General features: G+C 38.1%; 1 protein-coding gene across 4 annotated transcripts in view; it reads left to right on the top strand.

The window, feature by feature from the left end:
* The window catches only part of Grm1 (glutamate metabotropic receptor 1), a 376706-nt gene that overhangs the window by 334332 nt on the left and 16156 nt on the right, over nucleotides 1–26218 (top strand). For all 4 annotated transcript variants that reach the window (XM_076926847.1, XM_076926848.1, XM_076926850.1 and 1 more), the window contains one exon: nucleotides 9518–10448. In XM_076926847.1, the coding sequence (XP_076782962.1) occupies nucleotides 9518–10448 (931 nt within the window). The remainder of the gene's footprint in view (nucleotides 1–9517; nucleotides 10449–26218) is intronic.

Below are 26218 nucleotides of genomic sequence, written 5' to 3'. Positions count from 1 at the left end.
AAAGACTGACTGTGCTAAATGTATTATGTGCCAATGGGACACATAAAGGTTACCTTAACATTCAAATGAGTTGAGCCATGTAGCGGCTCATGCAGCCTCCACAACAGCCAGCCACTATTCCACTATATACAGACGATTTTGCAATTGTTAACCTCAGTATCTTCAAAACATACATCTCTCATACTAATTTATACTTACATGTTAGTGACACCTATTGTTTCAACATTCCTATTAGTTTTACACATGAGTGGCAAATTAGATCCCATTTGTCACTTACTTGGTGCCATGTCAAACACAGAGCAAGAGCACAGCACATGGCAATGTGGTTTTGGTGTAGCCATGGTAACTGTAATTGTGAAGAGAATATCCCCACTGGTAAAGAATACCAAAAGCCAGTAGAAATATTTAGAAGAGCAAAGACAGTGGCTTTCAGTGGGTGTTTTATTTTGATGGGAGTTTATTTTTTTTACTATAAAATTTCTGTTAAAATAAGGAGTGCGTTTCTCTGAGAAATGATTGATGTTGCTGAAGATAAGGTTTGTAAAAAATGTACTGAAATCAACTTTAAAGGTGGCAAATAGTCTCATCAATGAAAATAGATATTTATAAGTGATTTAAATATTCATGATTATGTTTTTTTCTGGGCCTGAGAAAACATTGGTGAATTCTCAAAGGAAGTGCATTTGGAACCTCTTGGGCTTTTTGCATTTTCTTCTGGGGTATGTGCATTTTAATTCTGTACATAACATTTCATGCTTCAATTCATATGATTCATAAACATTATTTTTTTCCATGATGATATAGGACTTGACAGGGATTTAATAATTCATGGACCAATTAAAAGTGATGCAATAATGTTAATTTGTTCTAAAACATAAAATAGTATAAAAAACTTCTTTAAAAGACAACCTGTACTAAATTTGTCATTAAAAAGCATAACAAATGACTATCTTTACTTATTTTCTCCATTTGCCAATCACCATGACCTCTACACTATTATCTGTCTATCTATCTATCTATCTATCTATCTATCTATCTATCTATCTATCTAATTCTACAATATATCTTACCAATTTTGTACCCAGATATTTTTGAAGAAACTGTGGTAAGCACATAGCATATAAGAAGCATTACAAGAGAATAAATATGTAAACAGTGAAGTAAATCTCACAGCATGGGCTGTGCACCATGTCATATGAATACATGGCAGGAAGCAATTATTTTTCCTTGGAAGAAAAAAGCCTTCATAGAATGAACATCTAAACTGTACATTTACCCACTTTGTAGGTAACTGTTATTAAGGAAATACATTGGGTTAAGAATTTTAATAATATTATCATGAAATAGTGTTATAGATGTCATAAATTTATCTAAGATAGTTAGAGTAAAATAATTATTGCCTCGACTTCTTAATCAGTGTTATGTGTGACTTGACCTAGTTACAAAGAAATATGATATTCCATTTTAGCCTCCGAATGTACTTGGATATTATTAACTCTGAAATATCTGGTTCAAGGATGAGAAGTAGCCTCTGGTCCTGGAATTGGAGTCTGAGTTGGCTGAGTGATTTGAAGCCTGCTTGAAGGTTAACTTGTATGACACCTCTGGCTCATTGAATGACTGGCCATGTACTTTTGCCAAGCTGCCCTGTTTTGGGAGCTCTGGATATCTTACAGACAATTCTTTTTAACTTTTCTTTTTGTTGTTGTTCTTGTTTTACTTTCTTTTTTTCTTTTTTTTATTGGATATTTTACTTATTTACATTTCAAATGTTATCCCCTTTCCCAGTTTCCCCTCCACAAAACCTTTATCCCATCCACCCTCTCCTTGCTTATATGAGGGTGCCCCCCAACCCTCACCCACGTACACCTCATCACCTTGCATTCCCCTACACTGGGACATCGAGCCTTCACAGGACCAAGAGCTTCTCTACCCATTGATGCCAGATAAGGCCATCCTTTGCTACAAATGCAGCTGGAGCCATGTTTCCCTCCATGTGTACTCTTTGGTTGGTGGTTTAGTCCCTGAAAGCTCTGGGGATGGGGGGTCTGGTTGGCTGATATTGTTGTTCTTCTTATGGGGTTGCAAACCCCTTCAGCTCCTTCAGTCCTTTCTCTAACTCCTCCATTGGGGACCCTGTGCTCAGTCCAATGGTTGGCTGTGAGCATCTGCATCTGTATTTGTCAGCTCTGGCAGAGCCTATCAGGGGACAGCTATATCAGGCTCCTGTCAGCAAGTACTTCTTGGCATCAGCAATAGTATCTGGGTTTGGTGACTGTATATGACATGGATCCCCAGGTGGTGCAGTCTCTGAATGTACTTTATTTCAGTCTCTGCTCCACAGTTTGTCCCCATATTTCCTTTAGATAGGAGCAATTCTGGTTTAAAAGTTTTCTTTTGTATGAGGGGATCAGGCATGGTAAATCACTACTTGCCATCCATTGCAGGATGCCTTAATATGCTCTGCCACAGGAGTGTCATAATTTTAACACTTCAAAACAGATCATAATCTCACTAACATTACATGTATGACAGAATTGGATACTAGAATCAATTTCCTCAAGATGGCAAACCTAATTTCCTAATTTTCAGATGGCTGAATCAAGGGAAAATAAAGAGAGGGAAATGCCAATCTTTAAGAAACCTATTCAAGACATAACTTATTCATAAGCTCCAGGTGCCTGCAGCTTGGGGTGGATCTGATTGACATTCAAGAGCCTGACTTCCGCACATGCAAAGAGTCTGGCGTCTTGTTGGTAGGAAAAGTGATCCCAATCTTAGGATCACAGTGGAGTGGCAAGCCTGTGCTTGTGTTTTTATTATGATAAACTGCTCCTGTTACTGCACAAGATTGCCAGGTCTGTTTCAAGGACAAAGACATTTTCCTTTAACGGTGCATGGTGTACTGTTCAGGACAGTTGCACAGCTAGATTTGGACAATTTTATGGTCTTTTGTGGAGGTGTATTTTTCTTTGAGTTTTGACAATGTTAAATTTGTAAGATGTAAACTTTGAAATATCCCTGGTGACAGCCAGTGCTACCCTTCACTGAAAGGCCTGACTGAAATTTTTGCCTTGAGCTGTCTCGAAGCTGCCATTCTTCAGATAGACTTGCAGTGCACAGTCTGAATGGGACATCTCTATGGATAAATTAGAGCTTGCACCTGGATCTCTCTTGATTGGTGATGCTGACACGTTGCCTATCTTTTGCTGTGATATACATTTTGCCATTTTGCTTTTAAATGAGAGCATTTCATGAATGTGTTTTGAGAGCCTTGGGAATTTTTTTCAGATTTGTGAACTCATGAAATCCTTGCCCTTGTGAAATGTATCAGAAAAAAAGCGAAAGTGACTTGCCTGCATATCACTTCTCAAATGATCCAAACTAACAGTATTGCTGGCTACCATTAAGCCATTGTCATAGAGATGCAGACTGCCTAGAAAAGCCTTAGCTTAAACAGATTCCTATTACTGGTAGGAGAAACAGTTAAGATGGAATCAGCTTTGTATAGCTTCAAGTCAGTAAAGAAAAGTACACATGAATAAGTAGAGTATGCAAAAGTATAACATATACACAATATTTAGAAACCGTGTCAAAGTTGTTCTTTGACAGTTTTGCACATGTAGATTCAGCAGTCTGATGACTCTCGTCCTCCCTCATGTCCTCCCTGGCCCTGTACGCCTCCTACAAATCTCTTTCTCACATTTTTTGTTTGTTTTTTTTTTTTTGCTTGCTTACTTGTTTTGTCATCCACTGAGCTTTACCAGAACTGTCTGTGTGGCTGTGGGTTTGGAACTATTCGTTTAGAGCCTGGTTAGGCTCACAGTGTGTATCCAGTTTAGGTAATGATGCTCCCTCTTCCAGAATCTACTTGTTTACTAGTAGAGAGGGTAGGACTCCATGAGCCTCCCATAACTGACTATTGAGAAGGCTTGTGTAGGAACAAGGCTTGGTCTTGTGAAGGAACAGTGTAGGTAGCCACTGCTGCCCTACGTTCAGATTTGTAATGGCTCCTATCATGGCCCAAAGATGGCAGTTTTCAGCTCTTCTCCATATATTCTCTTCTTACCCTCTTTTCTATCCCATTCATCCAACCTTAGTGGGGGTGGTATACATGTCTTGTTTAGGGCTGAGCCTTCAACTGTAACTTATTCTCAGCGCATTGAGTAGTCATTCGCTGCTGTCAGGGCTGAGACTAGTACCTGACTTATAGGTATATGCTAAAATATTTACATGGCAGTTTGACACTATGTCAATTTAGCTGAACAACAGTGACAGGATTCCTTCTAGAGACTGCCTTTCCCAGTCATGTCTTTCTGACAGTACTCAAGTACAAGAGATGGATTTCCTGTTATAAACAACTTATTTTCTTTTATTTGAGATTCTTGATAAGGACCTTTAAAAAATTAGAATAGTCCTTTCACGTCACATGATCTTCTATGAAAACTCTTTCTAAAATATGTTATAGTGTTCTAAAGTTTTATATTTTCTTTACTGTGAATCAACTTTTATGACAGCAATTATTTTAGGTAACATTTAAAACTCAAAGAATGGATATTACTGTTTAGTTTTTAGAAACTGCTTAAAGACTCAAAAAGAAATGTTTCTGAAGACGGATATATCTTAGCTGTAGAGTACTAGACTAGGGTACGAGAATCCAAGGTTTGATTCTCAGTAAGCTCTCAAAATAGTTTTTACAAATGTTGAATAGAAATAAAAAAAAATTCTACTAAGTTCATAAATAGTAGACATCATTACTCCTTTTTATTCTTTCAACTCTGCAGATCACAGATGATGCTAAATTTCAGATAATTTCAGGCAGGAATCTAAATTTTAGGTTAGAACAAAGAAGTAGGCTTCAGACATGAAAATGACTTTGGGCTAAGACAAGGAAGTTGTCTCAGATACTTTGGCCACCTTGATAAGCCCTTAGAAACGGTGATCATGGGAATTTGTTTGTAGAATTTGTTTATTGCCTTGCTTGTACTTTGACTATTTGTGTTTATTGTCTTGCTTGTTCCTTGACTATTTGCATCTACTGTATTGCTAGTTCCTCAACCTAGAACCTACCTTAATACTTGCATGTAATTTAAATGCTATAAAAGCAAAAAGGAGGAGGGGGAAGGGATGGGGGTTTCTAGGGAGGGAAAATGGGGAAAGGGAATGACATCTGAAATGTAAATAAATAAATATCCAATTAGAAATAAACTTAGATTGGGACACAATATTTATAATATGGATAGGACTGCTTTATTTCTTATCAAACCTAAAAGAGTCCTTTTTATTTTTAATACAGCACACACAGAAAGAGTAGTAATCGTGGACTAGTATTTGAATGCTCAAATTCCTGTAGGGTATAGAAATTCTTCTTGAAGTAAACATAATCCTGAGATTCTGCTTCATCACTTAAGATCTTTAGACTTACTTTCTGTGACTATCATAGGGCAGAAAATGGGAGAGAAATATAGTAATATTTTATAATTAGTTAAGTAGCAGAAAATGTTGGGCAGTTTTTGATAGTAAAAGGAATTTAATATGGACATTAAATTTAATGATATAGTACCAGGCCTAAAGATGTTTTGACTAATTTGGCTTATAACTGTAATAGTATTACAGCAAGGGTCTAAGTGTTGGCCCTTGAAGTAAGGAAATGGCTGAATATGTGAGTTTATTGTCTCTTACATATAACAAATTTAATTTAGTTGCTTAAACCAGCACATAGTTATCATCACAGAGTTTTGTGGGTTGGAAACCTGGGAGTGGTTTTAATTAGTCCTCTGCTTTGAGGAATTTAACCACAAGACTAAGTATAATGTCTAATCTCATGTTAGGAGAAAGTTAGACTTCAAAACTTGTGTTTGTGGTTGTTTGTAGGACATAATTCCCATTGGTTATTGGGATGAAGATCTCCATCTTATATGGGTGGCTGTGCAGAAAATATCCTCAGTTCTCTGTCATATGGACCACAGTAGCATGGCAAGTTAGTTTATACCAGGGTCAGCAAGAATGTTGGCTAGCAAGACAGAAGTTATCACTTATGTAATATTCTAGAAGTGGCATCTCGTCAACTTTCCTTTATCCTGTAGATTAGAAACAAGTCACAGCCTGTTCATATTGAAAACGAGGAGTTGTACAAGGACATAAATATCAAGTTGGCCATGGTCTATCCCAGCATACATGGTCTATCCCAGCATACATTTTCCTAGGGTAGGCAGTAAAAGGGGTATGGCATTGCAATTGGGGCCAAAAGCTGCTGACTTTTGGCAATTTAACTCTTGCTCTTCTGGAGCCAAAAGCTACTGGCTTCTGGTGATTAACTCTTTCTTGCTCTTCTAGGAACACAAGCTACTGGCTTCTTGCTTCTGTTTTCTGAAAGCAGCAGTATATTAAGAAAAAGAAATCTTGCTTACTTGGGCTCTTTTCTCTTTTTATGTGCCTATGTTGCAGATTTGCCTAGAACAGAGTATAGCCTTCTCATCTGCAGGTGGATTTGTGAGACTCTAGGTCCTGTGGTAGACTACATTTATATGCAGAGCTCTAATATTTGTTTCTGTGTGGTATGTTTCTAGAGGGATGCTGACGCAAGAGCTATTTCTTCAATTGCATGTATGTTGGTATTTTTGTATCTAGTAGAGTTTCGATTTGACCATGTTCACGAACAATAGTGTCTTAGCTGAAAACTCATCCCATCTACTGAAGTTCTAGGGCTTGGCCCCAGAAAATAGTCTTTCAATAACAATCTTAACATTTTAGTTATGCAGTTATGGGTTTTTCTAACAGAATGGCTTTATTAATCCAAGGCACCTAAAGGTTCATTAAGTTGAAATTGTTTAAAGAACTGCTCCTTTTAAGAGTCTGAAGACAGAACTCTTGAGTGTTAGGGCTGCTCAATCATTGGATGGATGTGAGAAAGGTTTTTTTTCTTGGTTTTTAGTCCTTTATTTTGTCCTTCTTGCTTTGGAGTTTAAGTTGGAATTGAACTAAGAACAAGCCTCCTGTTTGTCCCTCTCAGATATTGAAGCTACAGATGAGAGCTGCCACATGTGCCACTTTTCTTGGTCATTAGCTTAATCATTTCTAAACATGACTACCCAGCACTGCCTTGGTCATGCTATTTTCCACATACATGTGTCCATCTGGTTTTGATGAACCAATAAATAAATAGAATCAAACCAATGTACCCCTCAAAAAACCACATGCAATAAATCTGTATACTTAAATAAGCAATAGCAAAAGCAAATTAACAAATTCTTATGTTATGGAATAAAAGTATTTAAGTATTCTTGGTTAATTACAATACCCAGTATAATGTAAACACTATGTAAGTAGTTATCATTCTATATTGTTTAAGAAATAATAAGGAAAAAGTCTGTATATGTTGAGTGTATATATAATTTTTGTAGTTTTATAGAACTGACATCTTTGTAGAGATAATGGTATACTAGTCACAGTGAAAGAATAACAAAATCTTAGGGAAAAACCCCTTCCTACTTAGAACACTGTTGGGTCTATCTCACAGTAGAATGTAGAAAGGCTTGAGCCTGAGAACCATTCCTTAGGAGTTTGAGAACTTTGAAAAACATGAGTAAGGGAAATAACTCAGTGAGTGACTTATTGGTCATAGTACCTCCAATATTTTGGCAAATGACAATCTTCAAAGTGATCTTGATAAACTTTCTGGAGACATGAAGGATGGCAAAACCCAAAATCCGTCTTTGCCTATCAACTTTACAGCTTTCATCCTACTTGCTCAGGGGAGAAAGTATGAGGCAAAGACATTTCACTGTGGCTAGTGTACTGTTAACTCTATGATGGCTACAGGTGTCATTTCTGTAAGACCACATGGTTATATATATGCATTATGTGTGTTGTATGTGTGTAAGTGTGTGTATACTCAGCATTTTTCTCATTATTTCTTAAAATGATATGATACAATAACTACTTACATAGTATCTATATTTTTCTGAGTATTATAAGTAATCTAGATATGATACTTATCAGATACTTATTATGTACATATGAGTGTGTCTATACATTATGTATAAATATTATGCGATCCAAGATAAGAGTATAAGTTATATGATAGTATATAAGAGTATATAAGATAAAGTTATCCACGTATTTGGTATCACTGGAGGGTCCTGGGACTAAATAGTTTTATGCAAATATCATCTCAGACAAAGGTCTTGAGCATCTCCAAGACTTGCTATTATTGGGAAGAAAGAATCAATTCCTCATGGATGCTGAGAACTATCTATATGTGAATTAGAAGAAGAACAACAAAAGAAAACCAGAAAAAACACAAAAGCTAAATTTTCTCTTAACTATATGCTACAAGAGGTGGCTCCCCCTGAGAGGTGAAGCTCCTCTGTGCAGATGACATGTACATAATCTGTAGGGTTTCAGGCACTGCGGGGTTTGGGGATTGAAGCACTTCCAGAGTGTTTGCTTGTGGGCATCTGAAAAAAGCAAGTAGTCGTGTGAGGCTGTGGTTGACTGATTGCCACTCCTTTGTTGATGAGAGTGTTTTCCTAGCTGGTTGATCATCAGAAGCGATGGCTAACACTCTATGGTTGATGTGCAAAATCATGTCCACTGAAGTGGATTGGTGCTGATGGACTGAACAGAGGTAGAATTGTTTCTTCTGATCCCCTGTGCTGGGGGAAGGTCACCTTCTATGGTTATAGAACAGATAGTCTTTCTCTAGATTCATTAAAATCATTCCAGTATCACAGTTTTGGGAAATACTGGTCCAAACCAAACATAGATTCTTGAGAAAGAATCGTCTCCTGAGCATGATAGCATTTCTTTTTTCACTCAAATGCAAAACAAATTTGGATCTCTATAAGGAGGGAAATAATAAGGGGCAATTAAAAGCACAATGCCCATGACTCCAGAGAGGTATGGAGAGAACTTTCATTCTTTGTCATGTCTACCAAGGGCTATTAACTCAACGCTTCAACCACCAGACTCAGACTGCACATGGCACTTTAGGCAATACAAAAATGTGTGGTAAACAAGAGAATGTGAATACTGTCTACAAAATTCAAATTATACCAAGCATAAAATGCTCTGCAAATGCTAAAATTTGTCTATAATAAGCCTTCTGTGCTTACAGACAAGGGCTGCATAAAATAAAAAGAAATCTTAGTTTCTTTCTTGTTAACATAGTCTATTCTGTTATCACCATAATGTTTGTGCTGCCTTTCTTTAAAAAAATTGTAGAATTAAATTTCACCAATGCAGAGACAACTGCTTACAACACTGGGGCTGAAGGAAAACACACTTTATAAGTTCAAGTAAGTCACATCTGACTGTAATGACACTAAGTTTGGAGGTATGGTTATCCAAGGAAGGCAATCTCTGAGTAACATGGAGGGATTTTATAACACAAATACCACAAACCATAACGGATATGGCTTGTAGCTATGCCTCCAGTAACTGGCAAGCACTAGCACAGTTGCTCAACAGAAATCCCAGACTCTTGATTAAAATCGTTTTCTATTTCTCCTTGCAGGCTGTGAGCCCATTCCTGTCCGTTACCTCGAGTGGAGCGACATAGAATCTATCATAGCCATCGCCTTTTCTTGCCTGGGCATCCTCGTGACTCTATTTGTCACCCTCATCTTTGTCCTGTACCGGGACACACCTGTGGTCAAATCCTCCAGTAGGGAGCTCTGCTATATCATTCTGGCTGGTATTTTCCTTGGCTACGTGTGCCCTTTCACCCTCATCGCCAAACCTACTACCACATCCTGCTACCTCCAGCGCCTCCTCGTTGGCCTCTCTTCTGCCATGTGCTACTCTGCTTTAGTGACCAAAACCAACCGTATTGCACGCATCCTGGCTGGCAGCAAGAAGAAAATCTGCACCCGGAAGCCGAGGTTCATGAGTGCTTGGGCCCAAGTGATCATAGCCTCCATTCTGATTAGTGTACAGCTGACACTAGTGGTGACCTTGATCATCATGGAGCCTCCCATGCCAATTTTGTCCTACCCGAGTATCAAGGAAGTCTACCTTATCTGCAATACCAGCAACCTGGGTGTAGTGGCTCCTGTGGGTTACAATGGACTCCTCATCATGAGCTGTACCTACTATGCCTTCAAGACCCGCAACGTGCCCGCCAACTTCAATGAGGCTAAATACATCGCCTTCACCATGTACACTACCTGCATCATCTGGCTGGCTTTCGTTCCCATTTACTTTGGGAGCAACTACAAGATCATCACTACCTGCTTCGCAGTGAGCCTCAGTGTGACGGTGGCCCTGGGGTGCATGTTCACTCCCAAGATGTACATCATTATTGCCAAACCCGAGAGGAATGTCCGCAGTGCCTTCACCACCTCGGATGTAGTGCGCATGCACGTCGGTGACGGCAAGCTGCCATGCCGCTCCAACACCTTCCTCAACATTTTCCGGAGAAAGAAGCCTGGGGCAGGGAATGCCAAGTGAGTTGTCTAATCGGGGGTTCTAAGTCTCTCTGTTTTTGTCTCTTCCTCACACACACACACCCTCTCCTCCTGCATCATTCCTTCTTTCTAGCCTCTCTCTGTCTAAACTGTCTCTTCTTCCACTAAACATTTTTCAAACCTCTCTGTTGCACTAGTGATATCAACTTAAAAGTGCTTTTTGATCCCGTTCCTTTGAAACAGCAAGAATCATGGAGCGATGCTGGCCAGAGACTAAAGCTTTTTTCTAGAGATTCAAACAGCAGTTTTGTCAGGAACATCTTTCCTGTGATGTGAGTTCGTAGTCTAAGGAGAATAAATATACTCTGGTCCAGGTCAGAGAAGCAAACACTAGTTCTAAGTGAAAGTTTAGACCATGGTTGAAGATAGCTTCTGATTTATTTTTATTCTGAAACCATGCTTTTAACCATCTGGGGTGGAGGCTAGGCCTCATGGGAGATTGCCATTTCAAAATTGGATTGCAATGGAACATCAAGCCTATCCTGTTATGATGTCCCTGAAGCATCTGCTGTATCACCGTACTTTTATTTATTCAACTTTAATACGTATTGTAATGAACATGTTCCACGGTGTTACACATGAATTAGGACATCTCTTCTTTATTGTCATGATCAGAATAATTTTTTTTTTTTTTTTTTTTAGTGACAAAGCAAAACATAAATAAGGAAAAACCTAAACTTGAACATCAAAGTCTAAATGATTTACATTCTGGTACTTCTGGGTAACAAACTTTCCATGATAATTATTCTAGTATGTATTCCCTGATTTTATTAAATTTTTGTACATACTATCTTGCTGAGGGTCATGAAAACACATTTTGTGCAGTATTTATAATTTTAAAAAAAATGACATGGATACTTGAAATTCTGAAGAAAATAGAATGTTTTAATAATTCAGTAATTTTCACCATTATTAGGATTATATTTGCTCCTTGAGATGGATCTTTAAAATGAATGTCAGTAGCAACAGCTACATCATAAATGACATTTTATAACTATTACATCCATGTAAATCAGTTAGGAAGAGAGATGGATGCCACTTTCCTCCCATGTAGCTAAAGAAACAGAGCTTCTCCAGATTTATGTAACTTTCAATGTAATTCGTTTTAGCCTGTCTTTGCCTGAGTCTTAAGCTGGTATAAAATTTCTCGTCTTAACATATATCTAGAAATCTAGATGCACTAAGTTCTATATTTTTTTAAGCCACACATGGACATCTTACAGAAATCATATAACTTGTGGCTGTGAAACAGAAGGCTTTAGGGAAAAAGCATCTTTGAACTCATTAATAATGATTATTTTAATTTAGGTAAACACATCCCACTTAGTAGCATTAGAATGAAGCCAATGATCCAGGCTTATTTTTTCTATTAAGTCCTTTATAAGCTACTGGTCATAAAAGATGCCTAGTAATGTTTTTCTCCTTGTTGTGACTTTTCTTGTAGCCAGTGTCCCATCAATAATGACTTCCAGAGAGTTCTTAGCACAACAGCAAAGCTCCAGGTTCACGACATGAGCAATAAATAAGCCAATAAATAAGTAAACAAACCATTAGCTACAGTAGACAGCTGTGAAATACCATCTTCTTTCATTAAAAATGGTCAAGGGTGAGAGAAAGCAAATCAGCAGGAGGAAGATATCCTTGGTAGCTAGTTACGTAGCTAGGTAGGTGGCTTGGTGAGTAAGACTACTCGATGTACCAACCTGAGGGCCTGAGTTTAAAAAAAAAATCACTTGTAAAAAGCCAGGAGTGGTGTGCACCTGTAACCCCAGCACTATGGAAATTGGAGAAAGGTATAAGTAATAGATGGTTGCTAAGGCTTTCTGGCCAGCAACCTAGCCCCAGCTTCTGCGAGAGACCTCAAAGGAGGGTACAAAGTATAGAATGCCACAGCAAGACACCAGACATCCCCCTGTACTGCTATAGTTCCTACATGTTCTCACAGGAGTGAGTACCTCCTTATATACACATGGGCACGTGCCAAACACACTCACATACACATCATTCAAATGTACACACACACACACACACACACACACACACACACACTTGGGCAGGGGCACTTTAAACTGGAATATTCACAAGCAGTAAGTTTTGATCATGCATCATTCCTCAAAGTTATTATTCTGAGAGTCTACGGGATTGGGATGTCTCAGGCTGGTATCTGGAAATATGGTTCTCTGTGGATGAATGAAAATACTGTTGGAGAAACCTGTGAGTAAGGAGCCTTATGCTTGCGTGCGGGATGCAAGAGTGCTCTTTGACATTATTGAGTGACTCCTGTCACTTCCAGAGCAGCCAGAATCACTGTACATCTGGACCAGCCTCCCACACCCTGACTGCTTTCCCTACAATTTGGGAAGATTCCTTTCACAATATGACTTTACAAATTAATTTCATTTGGGATTTGTCATTCAAAGGAAATTTCAATGTAATCTGAGCGTATTGATTTGGTTTTGTCATGGAATACTTGTTCTCACTAGTAAACTGTCTAACTATTAGCTACAATTTAACAAAACTTATCAGGGTGCTATGTTGATGAATTTAGTTGCAATTAATAATGATAACTCATAATTTGTAGCTTCTTCAATATGTTCCAGGCAAATGAGCTGACCCACAGTGGGTATCTGGGGCTACGTTTTTCTGAAAAAACAATAATTTGATTATTCATTTTTCTCATTTATTACCCTCTTGCTTCTGTTATAACTCCCCACAAGACTGTAATTTTAAAATATAACAATAACCTCAGTGACTATGTTTTTGCCTTTTTTATTGCCATTTTTTTTTGTTTTGGGTTGTCTCCAAAGTTACAAAACCACAAACAATCTAATACATTCTGCAGCAGGAAAAAGCTGGCAGATTTTTGCAACAAAAGCAAGCAGTTGAAACTCTAGCCAATGTGTCGCCCAATGAGTTTATTGCCTTTGGAATGTGCAGTTCCTACTTTTATGGTGCACTGAGGGTGTTCAGCAGTCTGTTCAGACACCATAATGAGTGTCTTCCACCTACTCTTTAGTTCTTCTGGGGGTCCCAGGTCCAGAGACTTTCTCTTAGCAACCTGCTTCTCCAACACACATGAGAGCTCATGGCACATGGCTCATCTTGCCAAATATATTTAAATACTTTGAATTTTGTCATAGTAAGATTCTGATAGAACCGAGGATTTGAACGTTTGCTAGGCATTTTCTGGGGAAAAAGTTGGGAAGAGTTTAATCAATAAGTTTAGCATTTGGGTTGAACTTTTCATCAGACACATGTCCTGTTTTTAATTTTTGTTTTTGTTGCAAGTCTTTGAGGCATAACTTTAAAAGGCCAACCAAAGTGTATTCACTTTTCATAACTCTACTTTCCTTTGTGTGTCCTGCAGAGTCATTAAATCAGAAAATATTTAGTCCTCAGCTATTATAAAGGTATCAAATTTTTTTATCCTTTTTGGCAGTGTACTTCATAAAGAAGTGATAACTTAAACACAAATTAGGTATGACTTCCTATTAAGGCAACGATGGTTTGATAGAACTGAAAGAGAGAAACTACCAGGTAAATAGCATGCTTCTTTAAAAGCAGTTGTTATACTAATAGCATAGTCTAACTAGCATTTCAAGTATTTTCTTAATAAACTGAAGTTAGCTAACTGTCCTAGTTAGTGTTACTACTGTGTTTAATAGTGACCAAAGCAATTTGGAAAGCAAAGTATTTATATGGCTTAAACTCTGCCATTCATCATTTGAGCAAATCAGGTAAAGGAATTCAAGCAGGGCCAGAATCTGGAGGCCATGGAAAGAGTGCTGCTTACTGGCTTGCTCCCCATTTCTAGTTCAGCCTAACAGCTTGCTTTCTTATAGAACCCAGGACCAGCAGCCAACTATGAGCTGTTCCCCTTCCCCCACCAATCACCAATTAAGATGTTTCACAGGCCTGTGCACAGCCTTGGGTTTTGTTGTTGTTTGGTTGGTTGGTTTTGGTTTTTGGGTTTTTTTTATAGGCATTTTCTCAATTGAGGCTTCCTCTTCTCTGATGACTAGACTTTGTGATCAAGTTGACATAGAATTAGTCAGTTACTTACTACACTAATTAAAGGTAAACTGAGGGCCAGTTTGGTAGTTCATTGAAATGAAAAGTTGAGGTACACTCCTTTGAGCTTGTACATTCATAATTGTGACTAAAAATAAATTATAATGACAAGAAAATATGATGATACAGAAGGGTAATATTAGTGCACACGTTCTTATGAAAGCTCACTATTACAGTGCTGCAATCTTCCCTGAGTATTTGCATGGGGTTATTTTACTGTTTCTTTTTTAAAGATTTATTTATTTTATGTATGTTAGTACACAGTTGCCGTCCTCAGACTCAAAAGAAGAGGGCATCAGATCCCATTACAGATGGTTGTGAGCCACCATGTGATTGCTGGGAATTGAACTCCGGACCTCTTGAAGAGTAGTCAGTGCTCCTAACCACTGAGCCATCTCTCCAGACTGGTTATTTTATTGTTGTTTTCATTTTGTTTTGTTTTTCTTTCTCTGAATTCAAGAGAAAACTAAGTACTAAAAAGACTGGGACTTAGAGGATATCCTTCAACTTACACCTGTAATAGTTTTGATTGACAACTTGACACAACATAAAATTGCCAGGGAAAAGAATCTCACTGAGATTGTCTGGATGGGTTAGGATAGAAAAAAAATTTTCTTAATTGCATTAATTGAGTGGAATAACCCACTCTAAGTGTGGACAGCACTCTTTCCTGGGCCAGGCCTTGCATGGAGTAAGAGCCTGCTTGCATTCATTTCTCTCTGTTCTTAGTTAGGGGTATGATATGACCAACTCTCTCAAGTTCCTGCTGAGGTGACCTCCCTGCTATGGTGAACTGAAACTTGGAACTGAGAGCTAAACTCAACTCTTTGTCCTCTGAGTTCCTTTTGCTGGGGTGTTTTATCACAGTGACAGGAGTAAAGATTAAATAGCTCCCTGCTAGAGTCTTATTTGCCTTTATTAATAGTCATTATCGCCACCCACTTCTCCACCCCTCACCCTCCCAACCTCCACAACCCCACCACCGGTCAGCATTGGGCTTCTCTGTCCAACTTTGATCAAGAAGAGAAACCTGACTGTGAGCCACCAAGAATCACAGTGAATCACAGCCCAGCCAATCACAGTGAGTCACAGCCCAGCCAATCACAGTGAGTCACAGCCCAGCCAATCACAGTGAGTCACAGCCTAGCCAACACATCTCTGCTCCAGGAAGAACATACAACCCATTGTGGCTCAAGATGAAAAGTCTTGCTAGTCTGAGATTATTTTTATGGGGCTTCCTGCAAGCATCTGGCTGGCAGGGAGATGATCCAGGTGAGACAAGAATGAAACTTAGCTTGATCTGACTTAGAGAGCAGGTACTGGGCCAAACTTCTGGAGTGTGGTCCCTAGCCATTTATTTTAGCCATATTAAAGCACAGCACAAGGGGAAGAAGAGTTTGTTGGTGACAATTAGCTCAGTTCTGTAAGTATAACAAAGCTTAAGACATGTTTACATTGAAATTCTTTACAAAGTACTTCTGACTTCTTTTATAAAAATGATTGCTGTTGGCTTGGAAATAGTACTCAAGATTTAGGGTTTAGGGAAACTGACTGAAGTAAACATAATGCTTGTGGGAGACAGGATTGGCCTGGTCTGAAGATAACACAGAAATGACATCTCTCACAAGGTTAGGTTTTATGGCCTAAAGTGATGCTGAAGATTTAGTGTGGAAAGTCTGAGACATGCAAACATAATAGTCTGGGGGATACAGGTGAGGCTTGTCTCTACAGATAGCAAAAGATCACCAGTTGTAACTACATGCTTTCCCAGAGTGCCAGGAGAAAGATGGGTAAATATCTCCTTCCATGGAAGAGACAAGCCTGCGTGTTTAACTTTCCTGGCTTCCTGTGTACAGGACCTCTTACTCTTAACATTAGTGTAATTCTTAATTTATTTCATAATGAACAAGCAGTTTTATTGAAGCATTTGTCATTCAACTTTTACTATTTGATAATAATGTTTACTGGGCAGTTTGTACAATTGATTCTTTCCTTCATCTAACCAACTATTGTTTCAACTGAAAACTTAGAAACATTTTAATATTTGACATAATGCTAGACAACATATAAGAAGAAGCCACTGGCAGTTGCAATCTTGCAATATAGTAAAGGAGAGTGTAGTATAGTAATATATGTAAGTCAGTAGGAGGTGTCTGTCATAAAGGACTTGCATGATGTTTTACATGTCCAGGCATAAAAGACTGCCTTCCTATGCTTTTAGGGAAGGTTGGAGAGGTTTTTTTTTTAACAGCATTAGAGCTTGGACTTCACATTAGTGAATTTCTTCAGTGTTATAAATCACTCTACAATGAGCTTATTTCACGTGTAGGAAATAATGTAAGTAAAGATTACACAACGTCCATTTGATTCTGGGCCACGGCATGCGCTCTGATAAAAACAAAGTACATGGACCGCTGTGAGGATGGAGCCAGTGGATAAAGCTAGAGATACAGGAAGAAGACAAACTACAGCTATTATCCAGTTTTTAATGCAATGTTAGATACTTTTTCTGTTAACGAAAAAGTACAGTAAAGGTCTCTGGAAAGTCAGAATCATTTAGAAGCTCTATGAGACGAGGTTAAGTACAGAAAGATCAGGTAACAAAGGTTTGATTTCAAGATTTTAAGTTTTAAAAGTAAAAGCCATAATGAAACTTGAATCTAACGTATTGCTTTTCTTTTCTTTCCGGGTTTCATTCATTTGAACCAGAAAAGCAGTTAAGGGAGCAGAACTAAAGAAATAAAGGTAGAATGTTGTGGTTGTCACAATTTTATCCTGGAGGATAAAACCTGGAAGTCAGGAGGGAATCTAAGGGCTGTGGTGGGGCTGGGGGAGGGTGAGGAGTTGTGCTTCAGAGTATCTGGTTGATGATGCTGTAAGGGTACCCAAGTGTGGGTGCCCATGGGCTACTTGGAAATTTAAGTCTGGTCATCAAAATGAAGGTCTCAGCAAGAGCTGTGGACCTGAAGCACCACTGTCAAAGCATTTGAAAGAGGTAGGACACACCACACAGAGAAAGTGTAGACATGAGGAAAGAATAAAAAATACAAGAGATAATGTTCAGGAGCATTTTTTTCTAAGTGCCCTGCATGTGGAGGAGAAGGCTAGAATGGGAGGTCACCCAGAGGAGCCCTGGCTCAAGAGCAAGGAGTGTGGGTGACCTCGGGAAGATGAGGATGAATACAGTCTGCTTTCCACCAAGGACAGCAAACTGGGGTCACCATGATCCGCCATCTTTTTTTTTCTCTTTTTCCTAGCAAAGGACATACCAAATAGCACAGAAATAGCTACTTTTAATATTTACATTTTTTTATTTGAGTTTTAAACTGAGACAATGATCAGATTATACTATGACTTTTAAGCAGAGGATAATCCAGCTTGAATAAAAAGGGTCACCTTTTATAAGGAAGTTATGTGATTTAGATGTACTCAACTTCCCCAAGGTAAGATTTTTGGGGGCTTATTTGTTAGCAATAATTATGGTGTAAAATGAAGTTAGAAATATTCTCATAATGGTATAAGACAGGTCTGTTTATAACATCACTTTGCAAACAAGGAAGCAGTCATTTATTTTCTTCACTCATAAACTTCTGTGTCTTCTACTTTAATAATGTATGTAATTGGTCAGGAATTTAATAGAACGAATAAACCATGGAGCATGCGCCCTACAGGAATTTATGCTTTATTGAGGTAACACCATTACAGTGGAAGTAGACGCATTAAACAACACATAATATCTGTAGTGATTTGTATGGAGGATAACTACTAAGTGAGGTGTGATTTGGTTGGGGCTTTCAAAGAAAAAGCAAAAAGCACCATAGACAAGAGGCTTAAGCAGTGGGACGTTAGTTCACATACTTCTGCAACATAAGAAATGCCAGCATTGTTGAGTCCCAATGAGGCTTCCTCATAGTCTCACGGGCCAGAGGCCAGACAGAAAGGGAAGCAAGCTCTCTTCTGTATTTTTATAAGGGCACTGATCCCATTTGTGAGGCTTCACCCTCATGACCCAATTATCTCCTGACTACCTAGTAACATCAAATTAAGGTAGAACTTCCTCATTCATTTATTAGGAGGACAGAAACTTGTCTGTAACAAATGTTTGAGTAATCTTGTTATTTTTAAACTAACATTCACATGTTTATTATGAAAATAGAGCTATAACTGTACTTATCTCGTAGAATTATTGGAACTAACTATTTCTATTTAATTTTTATAAAGGATATACTGGAGTGCCTAGCAGAGTCCCTAATAGTTATTGTTGTCTAATAGCATCAATATTATGAAAATATGGATAGATGTACAGAAGTCATATCCCATATAAAACTCCTTAAACCTTCAAGCAAAGAATGTTCTGGAAACAGAGAAAATACATTTTCGCCACCAGCTCTTTTTATGCACACTACTTGGAATGGCAAAGCTGCAGGTCCGATGAAAACAGGAGCATGAGATGCTACTCACCATGAGATGAGTGTGGGGAAGGATGCCATGTTTGGCACAGTTTGGCATCTTCTCCATGCTTGGCCACAGCTAAAGACGGATGAGGTCATTCACATTCCATCTGTCCGCCTTAGCATCCAGTATGAAGTGTTACCTGCTCACAAGCAAAGCAACCCATGGAAGTGCACTTGTAAAGGTAGTCTCTGAGCACAAACGTCGGCAGATCCCAGACTGAGCACTCATGAGAAAAATTCCAATGGGATTAGAAGCTTTGGCTCATTTAGATAGAGCCCAGAGCCCTTGGGCTCATTAATTAGAACTATGTGGATCTGAGTTATATGTAGACACCAACTTGAGCCTAAGCAAAGTAGATTGAGGTATTTATTATATAGAATATGAGAAAGTCATGCTCAGTAGCTCAGGCTGTAAGATAAAGAATACTTCTGGGACACATGGAGTACTGAGATCCTGTGTAGAAAGATTGGAAATTTATCTTTGTCTCTCCTTCACTGGACGTCTCCAACATCTTCTGGGGATCCCTTTTCTGTTTCTTCAGTGCACTTGGTCAGCCTATGAGCAACCATCCTAAGGCTCCTGAGGCTCCATGTTGTTACATGTCCAGCTACCCAGAGAGACTCATCCAGGTCCCCCAGCCTACATAGTTCTGTATAACATGTAAAACACAGAAGCAATGCAAGGGAAGGGGAAAGTTGCCGCACGAGCATGGCACATGTTTAGAAGGGTGGGGAGCATAGTGAACCATGGGTAAAACCCAGTCTTATTGGTAATTTTATTTTCTGGGTTTCGGGCTATAAAATGCCTTCCATTTGCATCAGACTGAAGAGGGAGAAGGGAAGAAAGATTTGTTTTATTTTTCTTTGCTTCATAGTAAAATCAAGCCACCAGAACACTGTCCATTGAAGTAAAATACACCTAAGACACAGACTAAAAATAAAAAGGTCATTGTTAACATCAAGTAATAAAATAGAAAAGGAAGGGGTTGGGGATAGAGCTAAGCTCGTGAAGTGTCTGTCTGACCACCATGCATGAAGCCCTGGGATGTATCTAACGCTGTATAAACTGTGCGCTGCGGTGCATGCTTATAATCCCAGCGCCTGGGAGGTAGAAGCAGAATCAGGAGTTCAAGGTCATTCTCTACCATATAGCAAGCCTCAAGGTCAGCCTGGGCTATGTAAGACCCTATCTCAAAAATAAATATAAAAATTCAAATAAAATATATAAACAATACTCATTCAGGTTTGCCAAAACACATTTACAATTTTGTTTCATTTCAAAGGTTTAAAGGAAACTTGCGATGACTAAAGGTTATTGAATAGCACTTTCTGTGCAGATTTTCTTTGAGATATATGAAGAGTCAGCTGCCAGCCAAACCAGATCAAGTCTTGAGAGTGATGCAGCTGAAGATACTGAGAAATTATCATTTAGAGGAAATCAGTAACAGAGAGAAACACCTTTCCCCAGTTTTCAGTCTTAAAGATGCATGCTCTGCTTAACTTTCTGTTAGCAAGAGCAACTTTAAAACAAAGAGTTCCCTGCCAGCCAACCTAATTTACATGGTAAGTTCCAGGCCTCTGAGCGATCCTTGTTTCACCAAAAGGTAGATATTTTATGAGGAAATACAGAAACTTGACCTCTTGCCCTCACACATGCATGTGCACCTGTCTACAGACTCGTGTGCACACACACAAATACGTGTGTCATCACACACGAAAAGTAAAAAAAAAAAAAAAAAAAAAAAAAAAAAAAAAAAAAAAAAAAAAAAAAAATCAATAGTTACACTAATTCGTTTTCTGTTGCTATAACAAAATACTTGAAGCTGGTTTCTTATAATTTAGGACATTTATTTAGCTCATAGTTTTGAAAGCCCACAATCCAAGATTGAGAGGATCAATCTATGTAGCTTTGGAAGAAGGCCTGTTTGACTTCAACACAGTGTAACAGAAGAAAGGGAGTTAATCCTGTTGAGCACAGAATGACAAAATGCATAAGGTAGGTTACTCTATATCAATTCACTCTCAAAAGCCAACTCATTCCAAAGACCAGCGTCATTCCCTAACTAAGGTTACATCTGCTGTAACCTAATCATTCCCTGTGAGTCTCCATCTCTTAAAGGTTCCACATCCTCTTAATGAGGTCACACATGAGAAAGCCCCCAAGCACAGGAACTCTGAGAGATTCAAGCACATCTGAACCATAGCAACAGGGCTGGGGACAATTTCCTACAGGGATGAGAATTCTCCTAGGAGGCAGTTTTTCTCATAGGCCATTCAAATCTGCAAGAGAAACAGTGGCATTTCACTCATTTCAAGCACATGCTGTGTGCGAGGCACTGGGACAAATACAGTGCTGGGGAAAACAGCTTTGGCCCTGCCCTTTGTGGGAATTGACATCTAACCAAAGACCATGCACGGAAGGGTTAATAACAACAAGAAGTGCAGGTGGTACAGAACACCATGAGACATTTAACTTGAATGTATCATTATGTACTACAAATATATTCCCTTCCTCCCACAAGAAGGATCCAAGCAACCAGTATATTTCAAAGTTGTATATTCACTTCTTCTCGTGACACCCATACAAGTGTTCTTGTAAGAATAAGAATACTTATTCTAATTTCCTATAGCTTAATAATGAGAAGAATTTTTAAAAATGTTGCTCACACACATAAAAGGAGAGATATCTTTTCCTTTTAAAATAGGTTTAGTACCTCTACATTGTCTAACTGTGCTTTCATTTTGAACTAGAATTCTTTTAACACTTATTGAGTTTCAGTTCTGCAATTATGTTTGACAAAAATCATTATGCAATCTTCTTTTTGTTTTGTGTATGCATTCACGTGTGTGTGTGTGTGTGTGTGTGTGTGTGTGTGTGTGTGTGTCTATAGCACATGTGTGGAAATCTTTGTAGTTTCTCTTGAACTATCTCTTCTGTCTCCAAATAATCATTTCTGTAATTAGTTTTTATGTTGAATATATGTATGCTACATATTCATGTAAAACACATCAACCATCATTAAAATCTATGCATGTTAATATATATGTTAGTATTTTACTTCAAAGGCCATAAATTAACAAAAAAGAATTGAAAAAAATCCAGATTCTAAAACAAGCCAGTGGTAATATATATTACACATTTTCTTACATGTTTGGCTTGATGCTTATTTTATTGGTTCATATCTTTTGATGAGAGTTATTAATTTTGATGGAGCTAGAATAATCACTTTTTTATGCTTAATTATTTTTATGTCTACCATAAAATTTATTTGCCAGTCACCAGATCTTCAGGGCATTGTCTGTTTTATTTATGAGCTTTGTGAATTTCACTCCTACATTTAGTGCTGTAATATATCTTGACTAATTTCTATGTGTGGTTTAAGGAATGTCTCCTTATCCAGTTTCTACCATGAATCACACTGATTTCTCGGTGGTTCTGAAGACTTCACATTTGAAATGAGGGTCTTGCTGGGTGGGTTTTACTAAAGACCCTCTTCCTAGGTGAGGACTTTCTATATATCTTCATGACTAGATAATTCCCTGCAATCCGCTTATAGAGGCATCAGCCTCGTTCACGAAGGCTAATCCAAACTGAAATTTCAAAGTGAAGCTTCTAGTGAATGTATAACATGTTCACATGGTCATGAGCCAAAAAAGCACAAGGAAAACCATCATAAGTCAGGGATGGCCTACACCCACTCAGGGGTTCACATTTTTCCTTTGTGTATCATCTGGTGGTGGACTGAAGTGAATTGAATGTATACTGTAATTTTATAAAACTTGTTCAGCTCCACCTTTCTTTTCTGCACTCCTTCCAGGATCTTGAATCCTCAAGTCCTGGCTTCTCTGGGAAACTTAAATTCAAATGGATAAGTCTAGAGCCTGATTAAAAGGCTTCTTGTTTTGTTTTTTCTACCTGGATTCCTTATTTGTTGTTCTATACCAAGAATCATGAAATATCCTGAGGGAAAAAAATAGCTTGAAGATTATCTGCTTTCCCACTGAAATTCTCTTCCCCTGACTTATTGATCCCCTGGATTCTTGTTGTCATGGTATCGTCTCAATGTCTGCAAGTGGTTTTTGAAAAATATTTTATTTGTTTTTTTTTCTACTCATTTTCAGCATAAGAGTTGGTTTTCTCCAAGATATTATATTTTAGCTAAAGCTGAAAGGTTTTTTTATACTGCCTAAATCTCTTCCTTTAATCTTTTTCAATACGCTATGATTTTGGGGTGAGTAAGGGTTATGGCGACTATACTCTTAACAATATGATACTTGCATAATGGTTCTGCAGATGACACAAAACTTAATTTTTGTGATTAGCATCTTTCTGTTTAAATATAGACAATAGCACTGAAATACAACTTATGGAAATAAAAGTATACTAGTTATGTTATTGCTATAGGCATCATTTTTAGGATTATATCCCAAATGTTAGGTCTCTTTACAGTTATCTTTGCATGTTTGATTTTCAATCTCTAACAGTCCCCAAACTCTTAACATTGTTCAAAAGTCTAAGTCCAGAATTTCTACTGAGACTCCAAAACAATCTCTTAGTTGTGAGTCCCTGGAAAAATCAACGAGGAAGTTACCTGCTTCCAAAATACAATGAATGGCACAGAGTAAACAATCCCGTTCAAGAAGGAGAAATGAAGCACAGATGGTTGAGACCAGAACAAGACTAAATTCAGCAGGGAAACCATTAAATCCTATTCCTTCATGTCCAGCATTTGAAGAACATGTCATGATAACTTGTCAACAGGCTTGTACAGTCCTATCTTTATATCATTAATGTCCCGAATGGCTTCTCTATTTGGGGTGACTCCATTTAGTACCTGCAGCTGTTCTCCGCACACATTTCTACAATGTCCCATATTTTAACTTTACCTAAATTTTAACTTAGGGTTTACCTTCATGACTACATATGGATCCTTTTTACAGGGATCCTGGAAAACATTGGGCCCTGGTCGATGCTGCCTCTCCTTGCAGAGTTTTCTGGAGGCTTCGTTACACTCCTCTCTAACTTCACAACTCTTAATATTCTTCATGCCTGCACAACCAGTTCCACGTGGATACAGCCAAGCTGGTTTCGCTGCCAGCTAAACAGTAACTGAGCTTGGACTGGAGTTTCAGTTTCTCCTTAGTGTCTGAGTGGTTGGACCTGGGAAGTTTTTCTTCTAGGTACCCATTTTGAGTGGAGCACCAAGCAAAAGTCTCTTTTCAATGGAAAGCCAAATGAGGTTGGAGTTTTATATACAGAAGTCTTGGATAGGCAGGTTCCCACTAACTCATGAAATGCCCCCAGTGACCTTTTCTATAGCTCTAGTGCAGAGAAAACAGTTTCTGTTTAATGTCACTAATATCCTCAAGAGTGCATTCTCTTTGAATGAAACTTTCAAATGCCTTTTCTTGATAACAGTCAATTTTATATTTTTTCTTTTTACTCTTCAATTCACTCCAAATCATCACTATAAACTTGGTTAAAAACAGCTCGTGATAAGTGGGACACAGCCTACAAGTGATGCTGTCTTGAAAATTCCTCTGCAAAACTTGTTGACCTTTTACCTCACAGTCCAATTTCATTTAGATTTTCAGATTATAGGTCAAATTACAACAAAATGCAGTATGAATAGTTTCTGGTACAATTCTCCACATTGAGTCCTAGTTCTCATTTGAGTCCTCATTAGTATAGGTTGACTTTACCATCTGCATGTCCACCTTGGCCTCTAGTTTGAAATTCTGTCAACTCTACCCAGAAAACTTAGCTTACATTTTCTGGGTTTCTCTAGCTCATATAGCTCAACACTTCCAAGTTTCTCCCGCTACCCAGTTCCAAATGCAGAATGTGACATAGTCATTTAGTCAAAGCACTAATTCCGTCCTTTGATCAAGAATGACTGTGACAACAAGTAGGTGACACCGGCTAAAGGTGGATTGTGTTTGCGTTAAGCAGGCTCCAGTGTTTAATCAGACATTTTTCACAGTCAAAAGGTAGTTTTGTAAAATGTTGAAAATGTAAGTAGAATTAGAAATAGCAACGTGGAACTTCACAAAGCAGTGTTAACCACTCAAGCACTTCTCAGAGAGTGTCAGTACCATAAAAAACTCACCAGTTCAACCTCTGGATACCTGCTGGAAAAGCACAGCTTTCCTGTACAAGGAGAGGTGCTGAAGAGGATTTGGTCCAAAGAGCAAAAATATGGGAAACAACGGGAACTGACATTCCCTGAAGAATGGATAGCTTTATAAAACATATTTATTCAGTTTAAAGTACTAACTAGTTGTCTGCGCACGTGATACCCTGTGAAAAGGACCATTGTTGAATGAAAATGTAGCATAAGGCCACACACACAAAATTTAACAATATAAAAGGGTCCACATATTATTTGCTGATGCAGTTATACAAATATTATAAACAGATTAAAATGTTCCAAGGGACGGAACAAATTTTCTCTCTTTAAAATGTGATTAGTATGTAGACTACTGTATAGAACATTTTAAAACATCCTTAGTGTTTTCCAAAGCAAATGGATTTTAATATGTGATGAATCTGTGGTAGTAAATAAATAAAGCTTTATTAAATCATCTGTTATAGTCTCTCATTAGCTTTCAAATCTTAGGAACTAAGTTTTTTTTAAAAATAGAGCAGTATTTTATGGCTATGATAGGAAGACTGCATTTGTGTTTATTAAGGAAACTAATATACTGTATTAAATATGTGTGTTACACGAGAAAGTGGGAGAAATTAAAGTTCACAGACAGCCTATGTATACATGCAGAGTTCCATTCTCTACTCTGAGTAGTAAACACTGAGAAATAAATAAAAATTTAGATAATTGGAAAAATACATCTGCCTTCTGAAAAACCAATCAGAGATACAAGTGATCTTACATGTCTATAGCCATGACAACCAAAAAGGTAGACCACAAATTGCTAATATGGTCTCGAGTGGTTGCTATCATTCTTTGTGATTAGTTTGGACAGTTGCCACGTTATTTCCATGGTGAGCCATATATATCCTTAAGACTGACCATCTGGAACTGTCTGGAACATTTTGTTTCTACTAAAAGCAGATTCACCTCCAACTCTACCACAGACATGCAGCTTCAAACACAGGCAACTCACCCAACTCTATCTAGCATTTACCTCTGCCTGGCCTGCCCAATTGATGCCAGTGATGTTGCCCCAAATTAAATGCAGTTGAGATGCTGCTATATTTATTGA

The sequence above is a fragment of the Arvicanthis niloticus genome, chromosome 28, assembly GCF_011762505.2.
Source record: "Arvicanthis niloticus isolate mArvNil1 chromosome 28, mArvNil1.pat.X, whole genome shotgun sequence".
Classification (NCBI taxonomy): Eukaryota; Metazoa; Chordata; class Mammalia; order Rodentia; family Muridae; genus Arvicanthis; species Arvicanthis niloticus.
The sequence above is the reverse complement of the archived record's forward strand: the minus strand, read 5'-3'. Positions and strand labels throughout refer to the sequence as shown.